Consider the following 15295-nt stretch of genomic DNA (forward strand, 5'->3'; position numbering starts at 1 on the left):
CAAAATCAGGCCCCTCTGGATGTTATTTATTCTCATTTGTTCAGCCCTAACTTGAAAAGTATTATAAATTGGCCTTGGACTGAAAACCCAGTGTTTTGGCTGAATTTACTGCTCATTAATGCAACTTCATGGGAGAGCTTTTCTAGAAACTGGTGCCCAAGTCGATTCAGGGGTCATGGGAAAAGCAGATTTAATGATCGGCTGGAGAGGCTAGGTCAGGTGTGTGGTTTTAGATGCTATAACTCTGCCATCCCTCTCTGCAGTTGCAAGTGCTGGAGAGGAGTCCTGTTATGGTGCCTGCTGGATTCACAGAAAACTGTGAGCAACAAATCCACCAAGTACTAATACCCATTCCCAGCTCATGTTTGTCCTAAAAGGCAAACTCAAACAGATAGGAGACATAGGGGAGATACTGGAATACATAATAGAGTTTTTGTTTGTTTGTTTGTTTTTAAAGGGGAAATTAGATGTTTTGGAGCCTGTTGGGGGAGATGTTGAGCCTTACACTCCCTTTTGGTCAATACTTATCTATGATACAGGTTGTCCAAGCATGAAAGCTGATGGTAGCCTTGAGTTTAAGTCCTGTATCTTTCAGGTAAGTGGTCAAACACTGCTAAAACATACCAGTGTCTGACATTAACTGCCTCAAGTCCATCCCAGACTTGAAGGGCTGCCTGCATGATGGAGGTACATCTCCCTGTTGGCTTATGGAAAGTCACCCCTTCTGAACCTGGTGCCACACACAGCAGAAGTGGCAGAGGTTGCATGTACTAGCATCAGTTTATGGGGAGCAAGCTTCCCCCCTCTGAGACCCCATCCAACAGCTCGCTCCGATGCGTGCTCCGTGACTTACCAGACACCTGGAAGAGGCAGGCAGAGACCCCCACGTCGTTGGAAATGCTGCACTCGTAGCTGCCGCTGGTCTCCCGGCTGACGCTGTCCACCTTCAGCTCTGAGTAATCCTGCTGCTCTGCCAGGGGCTGTGCCAGAAGGGTCCCGTTGAAGCGCCAGACGGAGGTGGCCACCTTCATGGGGCTGCCCTTCAGCATGGTGCAGCGCAGGGTGACGCTGCGCCCCATGCCCTGGCGCACGTCCTGGAAGGCCGGCTCCACCACGGGGGGGACTGGAGATCAAACAGAACAACAGATGGGGATGCCGTCAGGGAATGGCTGTCTCACTTTGCATGGTCACCCTGGTGGTGCTGCTGAGGAGGCAGGCACCTATGATGTCCCAGAGGATATTTATTTTCTAGCGGGAGCCAGGCTTCATCAAATCAAAAGCAGCAATCGTTATCTGACATCCCCTTCTGACTGGGCTGAGACCACCTCCTACCTCCATTTCATTTATTAGGCAGGAGTGGCCTTTACCAAATACTCATCCCACCATGAGACACTGCTTGGAGGAGCTACCAAGCCTTGCTTTTTCATGTGAGAAGTGCAACTCCAGCAGCTGAGCACCACAGCTTGGATTCAGTCCTCAGATCTTAATCAGAATAACCATAGTCCTCATACCCAGCATGAACTGAACTCCCCGAGTAGGCAGGAATGCTACTGAGCTGCTACGGTCACGTTCTTCTGGTCAATGTCCAACAGGGTTATCAGGGACACCATGTGCAGACGGAGGGATACACACTGGCTGTCCTCACAGAGCACAGATACGAAAGGGTGTTAGGGGGCCTCTCCCAAATACATCAATACAACACATCAGGGACTGGCTACAGGGACTCTGAGTCCTATTTTTATCTCTGGCAACAATTCCCAGATGCTGGGAGGCAAGTCACGTCTTTCCATGTCAGCTTCTCCACCAGTAGTGTGAGAATGGTGTTGTGCAGACACCTCCTTAGCAAAGGGAGGCTACTAACTCTTGTTCTTTAGCACTTGTAAAAATGTACAGGAACCTCACATTTCGGGCATGGTTGACACAGAGCGAGGAGAAAGCCCCGGATTGGTATTGCTTGAGTTACCCCTTCTTTAATGTAATGGCAGAGGGCTTCAATCTCCACAGCTGTGTGATGGACACGTTTCACTTGCAATAAACTCTTAATTAAAACACTACAGCATGGGAATAACCAGAAGCTCTCTCCCTCTAAAATGAGAAAAGCTTCCCAAACACAAAACAGCTGTTAGCCCAAATGTAAAAGAGGAAGAACGGATTTATAGCAGCTCCAGCGCAATCACAACTCACATTCTCCAGGTTCAAAGTACCTGCTCTTCCACAGACAACTCCTACGCACCACAGATCTACAAAGTACCTGCCTGCTCTAAAGGTCTGCAGAGATGCCAAGAACAGCCAGGCCCCAAAACCTGCAACATGCAGCATCTGCAGCGCTGCAGACGCAGCATCACAAGGAACCAAGTGTCACGCAGCATCCCTGCTGTCCTGAACACTGCCCTGCCCAGAGGGCTCCACCGCACCAGTCCGTCCCCTCCCATAGCCTGATGCCAGCAAGACCCGCCTACAGCTCTGTAACACCAGTGACATCTCCATCTTCAGCACAAAGGTGGTGCACGCACCGCCCTGTAGGTGTGCACACACAGTGTCACCTCTCCCAGGCCCAGGCATCTGGGGCCTCCAACATAAGAAGGACATGGAGCTGTTGGGGCTGGTCCAGAGGAGGGCCACAAAGATGATCTGAGGGCTGGAGCACCTCTCCTATGAAGAGAGTTGGGTTTGTTCAGTCTGGAGGAGAGAAGGCTCCGGGGAGACCTTCTAGCAGCCTTCTAGTAACTAAAGGGGACCTACAAGAAAGCTGGAGAGGGACTTTTTACAAGGATGTGTAGTGACAGGACAAGTGGCAATGGTTTTAAACTGAAAGGGTAGATTTAGATTAGATATAAGGAAGCAATTTTTTACAATGCAGGTGGTGAGGCACTGGAACAGGTTGCCCAGAGAAGTTGTGGCTGTCCCATCCCTGGAAGCGTTCAAGGTCAGGCTGGATGAGGCTTTGAGCAACCTGATGGTGTCCCTGCCCATGGCAGGGGGGTTGGAACTAGATGATCTTTAAGATCCCTTCCAACCCAAACCATTCTATGATTCTATGATCTGTGGTCCACAGTGTACGAGCATCCCCTCCACCTAGCAGCCCTTGTTTGATGGTGGCTGATTGTTTTCTAGGTAACTGTTCTCAACTCTCAGCCTCTGGGCCCTTCGCTGCACTTAAGTGGATTAAAAGCAGTCCTTGACTGAGCTCGCGTTGCCGTGCTGAGCAGCATGGTCAGCTCATTACAGATGGCTTTGCTAGCAGTGTGTCTTTGCGGGTGCTCCAAGTGCTGACTTGCCTTCGGCTCAGACGTCTCCCACCTCACGGTGAGAATAATGTGAGAAGTTGTTTGATTAGACCTAGTGCCATGAATGTGTCATCTCCATCCCTGGCTGCTATCCCATATTTCTTGGGTCACATCTGCTCCTTAATTGAAGCTGGTGGGGTCTCACATCATGATCAAGGCCAGCTGGTGATATGAAGGGTGGGGGAAGAGAAAAAGGGGAGAGAAAAGAGAGAAGGCAACTTAAAATAAAAAAGGCACAGCAGCTCCAGATGTACTCAAAGCAATCTAACTCATGAGGAGGAGAGAGAGGGGTGGGAGGGCAGCTTCCCTCATAGCACCGAGCGGTGCCTGTGTGCGGAGCTGGGACAGAGGAAGAGAAAAGGTCTGAAATTGGACTGAATGTCCCCTGCAAGGACACACGCTGCAAGGAAAGTGCCCTCCCGGGCTTCACTGAGGAAGCGTCTGGAGCTGGTAAAGGGTCACAGAGAAGGAGGACTGAGATGCTCCAGATGCTTCCCTAGGTCACAGGAACGGCAGGACAGCCAAGGATGCAGAAGATATTTAATCTTCTTCAGCTGGGAAAAGGGATTTACTTGATTTCCACTGGGACAGGCTCTGGGTCTGCGTTATCGCCTTGCGAAGGGAATGTCTGAAAGTGTCTATACAATAAAAATTGATTACATTTTCTCATCTTGCCTCTGGCACTAGGAAACACCCAACAAACATTTACTCTGCAGGTAGTTCTGGAGCCCCGGGGCTTTCTGGAGAGAGAGCTGAAGCAGGTCATCCCATTACTGCGAAGGATGCAACACTACACCGAGGGGCTGCTACTCCTGAAGGCTGCCAGCGGATATAAAAGCAAAGAAAGGTCAACAGCAATTACAGAGCCAGACATCAGCTCTGGCCTCCAACGCCTACTGGGAAGCCCACACTTCTTCAAGGAGGTTATACACAAAAGGGAGACTCACCACCAAGGCAGGGATTCAGTCTGCAAATCCTAGCAGATAACAACACAGCCTTTTCTCATCCCTGGCTTAAACGCAAAAGAAAGCTTGTAGTGCTCTGACTCCCCAGAGCTGGGAACTGAACAGCTCCAGTACGCCTGAGATAGTGACTATCTTGGAGCAGAAACCTCCAAAGTGACTGCTGCACAGGCACCTTTAGCGAGCTGCAGGAAATAATAAAGATTTTCCAGGTGCCTCCAATACCCACAGGGAAGCAGCATCCCTCCTGTCAATAAGGGAGCCATGTCTGGTTATTCTGGCTCACTAAACTGCCATGGTGCTCTTTGGGGAGCTTTGGTATCAATTCCAGTTTTTAGCCCAGTTCCAAAGGAAGATCCTTGTCCAGAGGCTCCTCAAATGCCTTTCTGTATGTCCCCTGAACTCCAGCGCCCACCGCTGAAGCGCTCTTTTAAGCAGCAGTCCTGTTGCAGGCAGCAGGTTGCTATGCTTCAAGGAGGAGGTAAAAAAACCTCCCTGCATATACGAGGCTTTGGGATCCCCTGGTAAGCAACACAGCAAAAAATATAGATGATCACTGTTTTCTCTCAGCACACAGCTTAACTCCAGAAGAGTGAGCAGGCAGGACGAGTGACGAAAGGGGCGAAGAGGGCAGCGTGTTACCATCCCAGGCAACGCCGAAGGAGCAGGGCTCCTCCAGCAACCTTGTTAAGACGTGGCTGCCGCGAAACGCAAGGCAGGGCAGCCTGCCTTCACAGCAGAATTATTGTGCAACAGGAGAAAACATAATCATTCACCTGCTTGTTAGGAGCAAATCAAATCAGCCAAACACAGGCAACCTATTTCAGGATGCCAGGCACCCTAAAGCAAAGCTGGGCTGTGGGCAGCTCCCGTGCTGTGAGCCGGAGCAGATGCTCCGCACTGAAGGGTTGCTAAGCTAAGCACGGTGTTCAGATGATGAAGGGCAAGAGCGAGGGAAGCACAGTAGAGAAATGTCAAGGGGTGTTGCTTTGTGCCCCAAATAGCCTCCTATTTTCTTGGTTTCACTGCAAATAACCAGGACTGAAATGCTTGTTCTGCTAGATGAGTGAAAAGCGCACTGGCTGTTGAGCTGTAGTCATTTGCAAGTATTTAGTTTGAGTCTGTTTTTATTTTAGCCTTGAGGAAGGGAGGAGTGTTCTTTCTTACAACAGCTAAAGCGCTCGCAGGAGAGACCACAGTCTCCTTTCACTGTCACTGTGCTGTCCTGCTTGGGCACAGCTCAAGAAGGGGTACTCGGCGAACCCTGCAACGCTGTCTGCTGCAGGTTTCCAACAAATTCGGATGCCTTCACAAGGCAGAGATGCTTCTTTCATCACTGAAGTCAGAGCATGCCAGGATGGCAGTGATGCACTATGGAAAGCTTTTCACTTGTGGGGTAAATACAGAAAAAAAAATTTCAGTGAAAAATATACTTTTTTTCAACTTTAAAAAATGAGGATATTATCACAAGGCTGCTCAATCTGATATGGATGAAAGGCAAAGAAAGGCTCATATTGGAGCGAACTGATGCACAGAAATCAGTGACAAGCTTAAACACAAACCAGCCTCTGCAGAACAAGGGAACACTGAGAAAACAGACCTCGCATTAAGAACTTAGGCAAGAATGGAGAAGATTGAAAATCCTAGACACCACAGTACAACACTACGATGCAAGACACATGCAAAGTCTGCTTTCCCACCGTAGCTTGAGGACTGTGAATAGCATATCCTGATCAAATCCCAAATGCTGGTTCGTTTTGAAAGGGCTGTCAGAGCTGAGGAGCTCACTCATAACCTGCTTTCTGACTCCCAGGCAGCCCTTTCCCCTCCCTAGCCATCCCAGCCAGCGGCTGACAACAGCCATCTCTGCAGGTGGTCCGCTGCCCGTGTTGTATCACTGGTCTATGCAGATGCTATGGGCTGCTGCACCCGCATTTTTCCACAGGGATTTACCTCCTACAACCCTTCCTCTGCTGCAAAGAGCATGACGGCGCAGCAATGTTCAGGTGGAAAAGGAGAGGCACGAGCAGAAAGACAGCCTGCCCAAGGTCACACAAACCAGCACCATCAGACAGAAGCAGGAATCCTATATCCTGATCCACACTTCAGTCCTTACTCCAGGCTTCCTCCCCTGTGAAAAACACCCTCTACTCTACAGAGTCAGTTATCACTTACATTTTTATTTAAATCTAGAAAGCGCAACACGTAACGCAAGCGATGAAAATAGCAAGCCTTGCTAGATTAGAAAGCAGCTTTATTTTCAGCAGCTCTCATCCCGCTGCTGAATGACTGCCTCCAAGCTCAGCCATGCAATCACAGCACCAGCAGGACTCCTGCGTGTAGTCTTCACCTTATCCCACGTGTGAGAGCTAATTGACTGCTCACTTGCCAGATTAACATTGCAAAGGACACACAGATAACCTGGTACGAAAGACTGCACTTCGTGGTTAGTTAGAATTATTAGCTGTATATCGTTATCCAAGGTGGCTAATGACACCAGGCAGTAATTTCTCTCTCTGGAAAGCAAATCAGCACAGGCTGCTATCAGGGCCTTATGAGACCTATATGACCCCACCAGCATTTAAATTCTGATAGGTAGCCTTCCGCAGTCATACTGGATGCAGTCTTCCCTGATCTGCTTTAGACAACTAAAACAATCCCAGCAAAGGGTGCCTTCCTTACCCAGCCCTGGTCCCACAATCTGGAGTAATAAAGATGTCACAGGCATCAAAGATACTGCACTCCTGCTTTCACAGCGGGTAGAAAACTCCATGGCTTCAGCTCCAGGAAGGACCAGAGCTCTCCACTTGAGCAAGCGGGAAGCTCTTTTATTATCACAAGGCTGGGAAATCACAGCTGAGCAATTCTGTTCCCTGCAACAGCACCCACACCCCAAGACACACATTAGGCACCAGCAGTTTTCCATGTGGAAACAAAAATCCAACTAATATTTACAAGCCCAGTCTCATCTGCTTGTTTCTGAGATATAATTGAGTAGTTAGAAGAGGAGAGATGGAGGAAGGCTTGCTCAGCCTATTTCAGCTAAAAGCCAGAATCTCTTCCTTTCATCTTCTGTGCCTTTTGCCTTTGCACTTCAGTCTCCCATGTATAAAGAGATAAAAATGTGTATTTTTTGCAAAGTGCTTGAAAGCCAAGTAGCAAGTATTGTTATTTCAAACAAAACAAATTTGTTTGAGTACATTTGCTGCTAGACAAGTGGGTGGAGGGACCAGCAAAGCTGGGCTCAGAGCGGAGACGGCTTAGTTCTGTCCTAGTTGACTGCTTTTAAAAGAAGAGCAAAAGAAATGTATTCACTACCAGCTTTTCTGCTTTCCTCTCTCTGAACTTTCCAAGCCAATTAGCTCAACCAGTCTTCACCTTGTTTTAATAAAGAGGGATATACTAAAGAATTTCTTCTTCTGCATGACAAGCTGTGCTGATTAATACATAAGACCTCCAGCTCACTTTACAGAATGCTTTGAAGAAAGTCCATCCTAGGTGGGAATTTTCAGACCTTCTGCCTCTTCAAAAAAAAAAAAAACTGTCCCAGACATGCTGGAACTCCACTCAGACTCACTGCCCAATTAATTCATGCTAACAAGACACTACAAAGACAAGTATTCTCCTACAGTGTAAAGCCACCTCATTCCCACGCCTCACTTACCTTCAAGTGCCTGGTTTCAAACCAGTACACTCCTCTAATTGAAAAAGATAAGTGGGAAAAGATAGTGTATGTATACAAGAAACATACACATTTGTATGTGAAATGTATGCTGGTAATCCTCCCCCCACCCACATACCACCCAATTAGCAAAGTTACGCACAAGAGAAATAAAGGGGGCGAGAGAATGGGCATTTCAGAGCTAATCCCTTCAACTGCTGCCAGACCAATGGCATAACCCAAATCTAGATTTTATTTTTTTTTTTCCATAGAATAACATAGAACCATAGAATCACAGAATGGTTAGGGTTGGAAGGGACCTTGAAGATCATCTAGTTCCAACCCCCCTGCCATTGGCGGAGACACCCTCCACTACACCAGGTTGCTCAACGCCTCATCCAACCTGGCCCTAAACACTTCCAGGGAAAAATGTGGAATGCTTCACGTATTGTCTCTAATTCACAGGCAATTTCACTAGTTACAGCACGGTGAAGCTGGATGATGGCTAGTGTGGATCAGGGATTCTCCTATCCATCCAAATACTCAAGAGGGGAGCCCTCCATGTGCAGCAGTGTCAGACCACCAACTCTCTGCTCAGGTTCTGCCTCTGTCTTCTAGAAGATAACGAGATGTCAGCTCATACCCATGCATCCATTATTACATGCTTCTGTTTAACAAATTGAGCTGGCAGTGACATGCCGCTCCCAATAGCATATAAATAGTTTAGATCCAAACATTCACTAACAGTCAGCCACTGATACTCTTTCCCCAAAAGCATCCCATATGCATTAACTTTTGGCAGGGAACCAGTTATCTTACTACTCAATAATTCATAGGTGAGCTACTCAGTTGGGTAGTTCTGGGAATAAAGCAACTCATTGCCAGTGCAAACTAAGGAAAAAAAAATAATCAGCCCACAAAAAAGAACCAAATGAGATTCTTCTTCCAAAACAGAGAATCCACATCTTTCCTCTTCCTTCAGAGTTTTTCACCAGTTTTTCTTACTATCTAACCCAACTCCCTTGCTGCAGTTTAAGCCTACTGCAAGTCTTCCCATAGGTGTTTTTATGTCCTGGTAATCAACTCTATCCTATCTCCAGCAGCCCACAACCTCAACAAATACTAGAAGAAAATAATTCTTAGTCCTCTTCTCCTCTCCTGACAAGATGATGTTGACATTTTATATATGTGTGTGTGTATCTTTACAATTCTTCTTTCTTTCCTTCCTCTGCTCTTCGGCGTGCAGAAGTACAGCTTTAGTTCCTATTTAGATTTTGTCATCTCTGGGCAGAAACACTGTCCTAGAGTTTTAAATGCCAGAGAAACACCAGGCAAAAAGTTTGGGAAAGGAGAAAATGAAAGAGAAACCTGAAATCTACAGCTCTGACTCTCCTCACATGCCTGGCAGAGACGAGCAGGGCACAGGGGCTTATAACGGGGCAGAGATCAACAGGCACCATTTGCAATCTTGTGAGGGGAAACAGAGCTGCTTGCCCCATCGCAGCAGAAAGCATTCCCTATGCTTCCATCCACACTGTAAAGAAGGGAAAATAGAGGGAAAACAGACAATCTGTGACGTTTGTTGTCTTAGGATAGGCCCTCCACATTCCTGAGAAGGATTTCAAACAACTGAGCTAGCAAGAACAGGACTTTAAAGCCCAAATTTATCCCATCTAACTTCAGGGTCTTTGTTGAGGCATTCAACTTAGGAACACCACCTCCCTCCAAAGCCATGGAGTGAGAGGGACAAAGCTCCAGAGGACAATTTGAATGGTAGAAGTCCCTAGCTGCCGCTCCCTCTCCCTGTCCTGTGCCTGAACAGGGAGGCTAAGGTGATCCCAGTCTTTGCATCTCTGCTAGGTGGGATGAACACAGAACAAAGTAAACACTCGTGTGACACCTGCACAGAAGTGGCCAGTGCCACCCCTCTACATGAACCCCTCCATGAACTCTCAGTGCCTTGTTTAATGAGCTCATCAGTAAGCTGAGTCATAACACACATCTGAAACTTGGGCATCATGTCCCGCTCTTGGACAGGAGACACCTTCTGCGTTCAAGCTGCTGCGTGCCACAACGGAGCTACCCTGGGAAAGAAAACAGACACCAGCCTGGACCTTCCCCAGAGCAAATGTAGTGAGAAATCTTAGAACTCCAGACAGCATTCAACTAGTGCCACTGCTTGGGCTCACGCCCAGAGCATGCAGCTGCCACCTACAAGGAATTGACTGAGTTGCCCCTTGTGTCCTATGGAGGATCTCAACCATGCCCAGAGGAGCTACCAGGCAGAGGTGACTGCTGACTCCAAGCAGCAATGCGACAGCAACAGGCTCCTATTCCATCACCAGCTGCCTGAGCAATTCAGTTGCCCCTGTATGTTTAGACCCTTTTAATAAAAGAACAGAAAGTTAAGAGCAGGGAGGCTCCGGGAGAAAGCGCCTCTGAGAGCTGCAATCCTGTCATAATGGAGAAGTGTCCCTGCCTTAGAAATGCAATGATTGTCAGAGCCACCAGTGGTCAGAGCCTTCTGCTTACAGCTGGGCTACGGCGTTACCTCACCTTCTGTTTCCAGTTTGAGAGCTACATTAGGAACCCTGGATGATTCCTCCCCAGCTGTCTTTCAAACAGGCAGACAAAGCAAGAGGCAGCATAGCCAAAAGCAGAAATGCTGATGAAACATCAGAAGTGCTTTAATGATGGGGTAGTGGGGTCAGAGCTGGAAAGGGGAGAGATCCAAGTCAGAAAGAGCCTGGTAGGGGAGAGAGAGCCATCCAAGGCAATTAGGATAATCGGATATTAACCAGCACTCCTTAATATGTTTACTTTGAATTCTTTCTGTACTAGTAAGCAAAAAGGACACATGGGGCAAAGCTAGACCAGGAAGAGTTAATGCAGTGGTTCTCCACTTATCTACAAAGCAGAAAGAGGACAAATTTCCGCATACAAACCAAGGTCTTCCTCAGCCTCTCCTTAAGGCCCGGTAGGGAATTTGGACCAAGGAGGAAGAATTTAGCATAGAGCAACATTCAGTTCTCCATCACTTCTTTATCCACTGCCTCGGAGTTCTGCTGCCAATCGTTTAATATCCTGCTCTGCTAACTGTCATCATTATCCCGTTTTTTCCATCCTTCACCCTTGATTGATCTTGATTCATCTGAGGAAGATGATGACAATGAAAACGTAACCATTCAGAAAGAGGATGAAAGGATGCTCAAATGAAAAGATTTATGGCAAACATTCAGTCTCATAGATGAAGCAGCTGAGGTCAACAGATACCAAAGCAATTTTTCCCCTAAGAATTAATATAACAAGGAGGGTGGTGCAAACAGGAACTTAAGAAATGCATGCAATTTAAAAACACAGGATCAGTAGATATAGTATAGAGAAAGGAGAGGCAAGAACATTTTTTACTGTAAGCATTTTTGCTGTCACTCTCTGGATGGTTACCTCTTCATCATTGTCATCATCATCTTCAGATGAATCAAGACAGATCAAATCAATCACAGGCAAAGGATGGAAAAATGAACATAGGTTCAGGTGGTCCATCAGATGAAATGGCTGAAGTTGCTTAGAATAGTGACCAGCTCCAAAAAGCCAGCTGCCAAAGAGCCACCATCTCTGCCATCTGAAAGTCCTATCTTCCCTCTCCATCCTTCACACTGTCACCTGCATGCATTTAAAATGTGCGAACTTCATAAGTGCCTGTGTCCAACTCCCCTGCAACTGATTAATTTTGAAAAAAAATTGCTTTATCTGTCATATCAGTAACTGTCATAGCTTTTCATAAATGTATCTTAAGCAGATTGCTGGTTACAAAGAATCATCTCCCTACACTTTATTTCCAAAACCGCTAACCACCTATGGAGACAGCAGAGGATTTGGCAGCTCTGTTCTCGGAGAAGGGCATAGACTTGAGCTACGGAGGACTCGCTCCCCCCTGGATGCCTCATGTCTTCTCTCCACACTGGCACTGTGTTTCCAGACAAGCAGCAGCAGATCAGCCCCACAGCTCTCATCTTCCCCTGCGTTAGGAAGAGCACTGTCACTTCTGACAGCCGCAGGTGTTGTGGGCTCCCAGAAATCACTCTCGGGGTCTCCTTTGCAGCGGAGGGCACAGGAAGGAGGCCAGTGACTGAACTGGCAATCATTCAAGGACAGCAGCCTGCTCCCTCGACCTCCCCATCTGGCTATCAGCTCTGTCCCGTCTCCTCTGGACTTGGACCAGGAGAGGAAAATTTATTACCAGTCCCTCTCACTGGATAAATCTGCTCTGACATTCGATTTTCCAGGCTGCTTCTGCGGCTGACCTCAAACCGGGCCAGCACTGCAGGAAGCATTTGGAAGAGCAGCATCCCTGTAACGTGGGCACATGCCCGTCTCACACAGCCACTGTTTCTTGTTGACTCAGGAGGACTTAGGCTGCACCAAAGGCAACATGCGCAACAAGTGGAGAGTACACACTCTGTTTCTCCTCCTGATGCCTGGATTTTGGTCCAACAGATCAAAACCTGAAGCTGGTTCCATAAAGTTTCTGTTGTTCACATTCCTGAATCTTCTGGGACACAAAAAGTAAAGCTGTTACCTTCCTCACTCTCACCCATTGCATTAAGATCTGAAAGTGGATCCTGGCCTGAGTCAGTCCATCAGCAATTATCAGCCCGAGGGGCTGCGGCAGCACACACTGTAAAGTGGCATCCTGCTCCTTCCAGCCTCTCTGTGATAGATAGTAATGCCTCCCAGAATCAGATATCCTGGGTGAAAAGGATGTTTTGAACAACTTTCAGCAATGTTTGCTGAGCCATTCCACTGTGGTGGGCGGAGATAAGATATAATTCTGTGTACAGCTCTGGAAAGAACCTGCATGGGCTTAAATTTGGGAATATCTGTGGCTAAACCTGTGATAAAAGCCAGACATGATGGAAAGACAGGCTTCTCAGTGTCCTGTTTGTAAGACTCCAGCTGGATCTGCGTACCCCGATTTGAATTAATCAGTGCAAAAATGGCAGAATAACAGACTAAAAACGGATCATAAAAACCTTAAAAATGTCATAAAAAGTAGGAAAAGATGGGGAAAAACTTCATCTAGCCAGGCCTTTGAGAGGAAGTTCATGATAGCATTCTGCAAACATCAGAGGAGATAAAAATTATTTTGTACCCTCCATGCATGTATTGCCTACAGGAGTACAAACACGAACCAATTGGGTCGATGTAAGCAGAGGAGACCTCAGAACAAACAGCAATAAACCTTTTTATTCCTCACTGATTCCAGAAAAAAGCTCATGGAAGTTCAATGTGGGATGCAGCTTTACAAGTTAAAAACTGAATGATGATTAATATAGTTTTATGGGTCCTTGGTAGACAAACTGGGTAGTGTTTGAGAAAGCAACAAGAAAAGTAACTATCTTGTCATAACATCCTCAGGCATTGGAAAGATCCTGGCTCGCTTCCACACGACAGACTAATTGAAGATGTAATACTATTCAAACGCAGCCTACATTAAGCAGATTAAAAACACATTAACCGAAAGAGTTCAAAAAGAAATTTTAAATGGGTGCACGCACCACTGAGGTCTCTCTAGTGAGAGGGAAAACTTTCTCTAGGAAGACCTCTCTAGTGAGATTCCATATGAACCTCTTAAACTGATGCTATTTCACATCTTCATCAAGATCAAAGATCCAGCCAGCAGGTTGGCGCAGCTAAAGCATATCAATTATAAAGTCCTCCGTTGAGGCTGGGTGGCCAGCATCACATATAATCACCTTTGGTGCCTGAATGACCTCACATTCATTTGCAGCTGGGGTGACTGGGTGCAGACTTCAGCACAGCTCTGGGATGTGGCTTGCGCTTTGCTTCCTTCCCTCCCGCACAAAGGCGGCACATTAATGTGTGATAACTGACAATCACCATCCTTAAGTGCCTATGTCAGGATAAGATACCAACATATGTAAAGGACAAAATTTGCAGCAGTAAATAACATACTAGAGAGATACCTCACACAGGACAACTTCATTTGCTTGATGGAATGGGCTTATGGTAACTGCATTCAATTTATCTTGGATAACGTAAAGGTCTGGAAAGAAAACTGTCGAGGAAAGAATGCGTCACTCTTGTTAGGAAAGAGATATCGACTTCAAGAGGAGCCTGAGTTGATGCAACCCAGTGAAAATCAGCTTTCAGCTTAATTCTGTAGTCCAAAAATGTCCAAATCCTTGGATGATTAAGCCAAAGCTTACTAAACATATTGTGAGATGGGCATCACCTCTGCATCTATATCGGTGAGATCATTTTTGAAAATCTGTTTAACACAGGTGATCACTCTGCCAGAATGATGGGGGGGGGGGGGGGAGGGGGGGGGGGACCAAAACCAAACCAAACCAAACCAGAGAAGAGGGCTATAAAAATCAATCAAGGGCTGGAAAACATGCCTTGCGGTGAATGGCTAAGAGACTCTTTCTGGATTGCATACTGAAAAAAGGCTAAGAGATTACTTGTTCTGGTGTCTGAGACTACACAAGGAAAAGACTGCTGATAACAAATAGCTCTTTATGTGAGAAGACAAAGGCATAAACAGAGCTTGTCGTTGGAAACTGAAATGAGACAGGCTTAGATTAAGACATGACAACTGAACCATAAGAGTAAAACAAATGCTGGGACAACTTACTGAGGCACACACTTAATTCTCTGTCACTTCAGTCTGTGAGTAGCTGCTGCACTGAAAGTGTACAAATAATCCAAGTTTAGATCCACAAAGGTAAACTCGCCTTGTTCCTCAGCTCCACTAGTGGAGATACTATGCTTGGCATACAACTAACTCTCTTGTTTATACAAACAGCACAAATTGGTTAGAAAGAGATTCAAAGAACGTTTGCTTTCTTATAATGATCAGGAAGCCGGAGTCCCAGTAATTTGGGTAGGCAGACTGGAGCACATAAGCTTCTCCAAATGATTTTTAAAAAAATGAAACAAAACCCATCACAAAACCCAACCATCTTTCCTCCTCTCTTGAAAACCTATAGGTAGTTTCATTTGCATCTTTTCATTTATACATGTGAGTTGGTTCCTATAAAGCTAATCAAAATAAAAACTTGCCCATTTCCATGCATAAACTTGGACTTCTGTAAGGCTTCATTACAAGCCGCGCAAGGGGAAGAGAAAAATCCCCAAATCACAAAACCCATTTTGAGTGTTGCTCTGTTTTTCTCTGACTGAGCCAACTGCCACCATATTCTCATCCCTTTAGACCCATTACGCTCTTTCCAACAAACCACGTTAGATGGAGCGCTGCTTCCCTTCCCTCGAGCCCCAGTTCCTCATTTTACAGCATACCAGGATGTTGGCTACAGGGACTGTATTATGCATAAGCTATGAACTGCTCAGAAAAATCTCGG

The 15295-nt window shown here is 46.5% G+C and overlaps 1 protein-coding gene across 1 annotated transcript in view; it reads right to left on the minus strand.

The window, feature by feature from the left end:
• MDGA1 (MAM domain containing glycosylphosphatidylinositol anchor 1) overlaps positions 1-15295 on the minus strand; it is a 147355-nt gene that overhangs the window by 53093 nt on the left and 78967 nt on the right. Inside the window, exon 9 of the mRNA XM_086628441.1 lies at positions 854-1123. Coding sequence (XP_086484567.1) covers positions 854-1123 — 270 coding nt within the window. The remainder of the gene's footprint in view (positions 1-853; positions 1124-15295) is intronic.

Source organism: Tauraco erythrolophus, chromosome 2, assembly GCF_009769465.1.
Source record: "Tauraco erythrolophus isolate bTauEry1 chromosome 2, bTauEry1.pri, whole genome shotgun sequence".
In the NCBI taxonomy this organism is placed as follows: Eukaryota; Metazoa; Chordata; class Aves; order Musophagiformes; family Musophagidae; genus Tauraco; species Tauraco erythrolophus.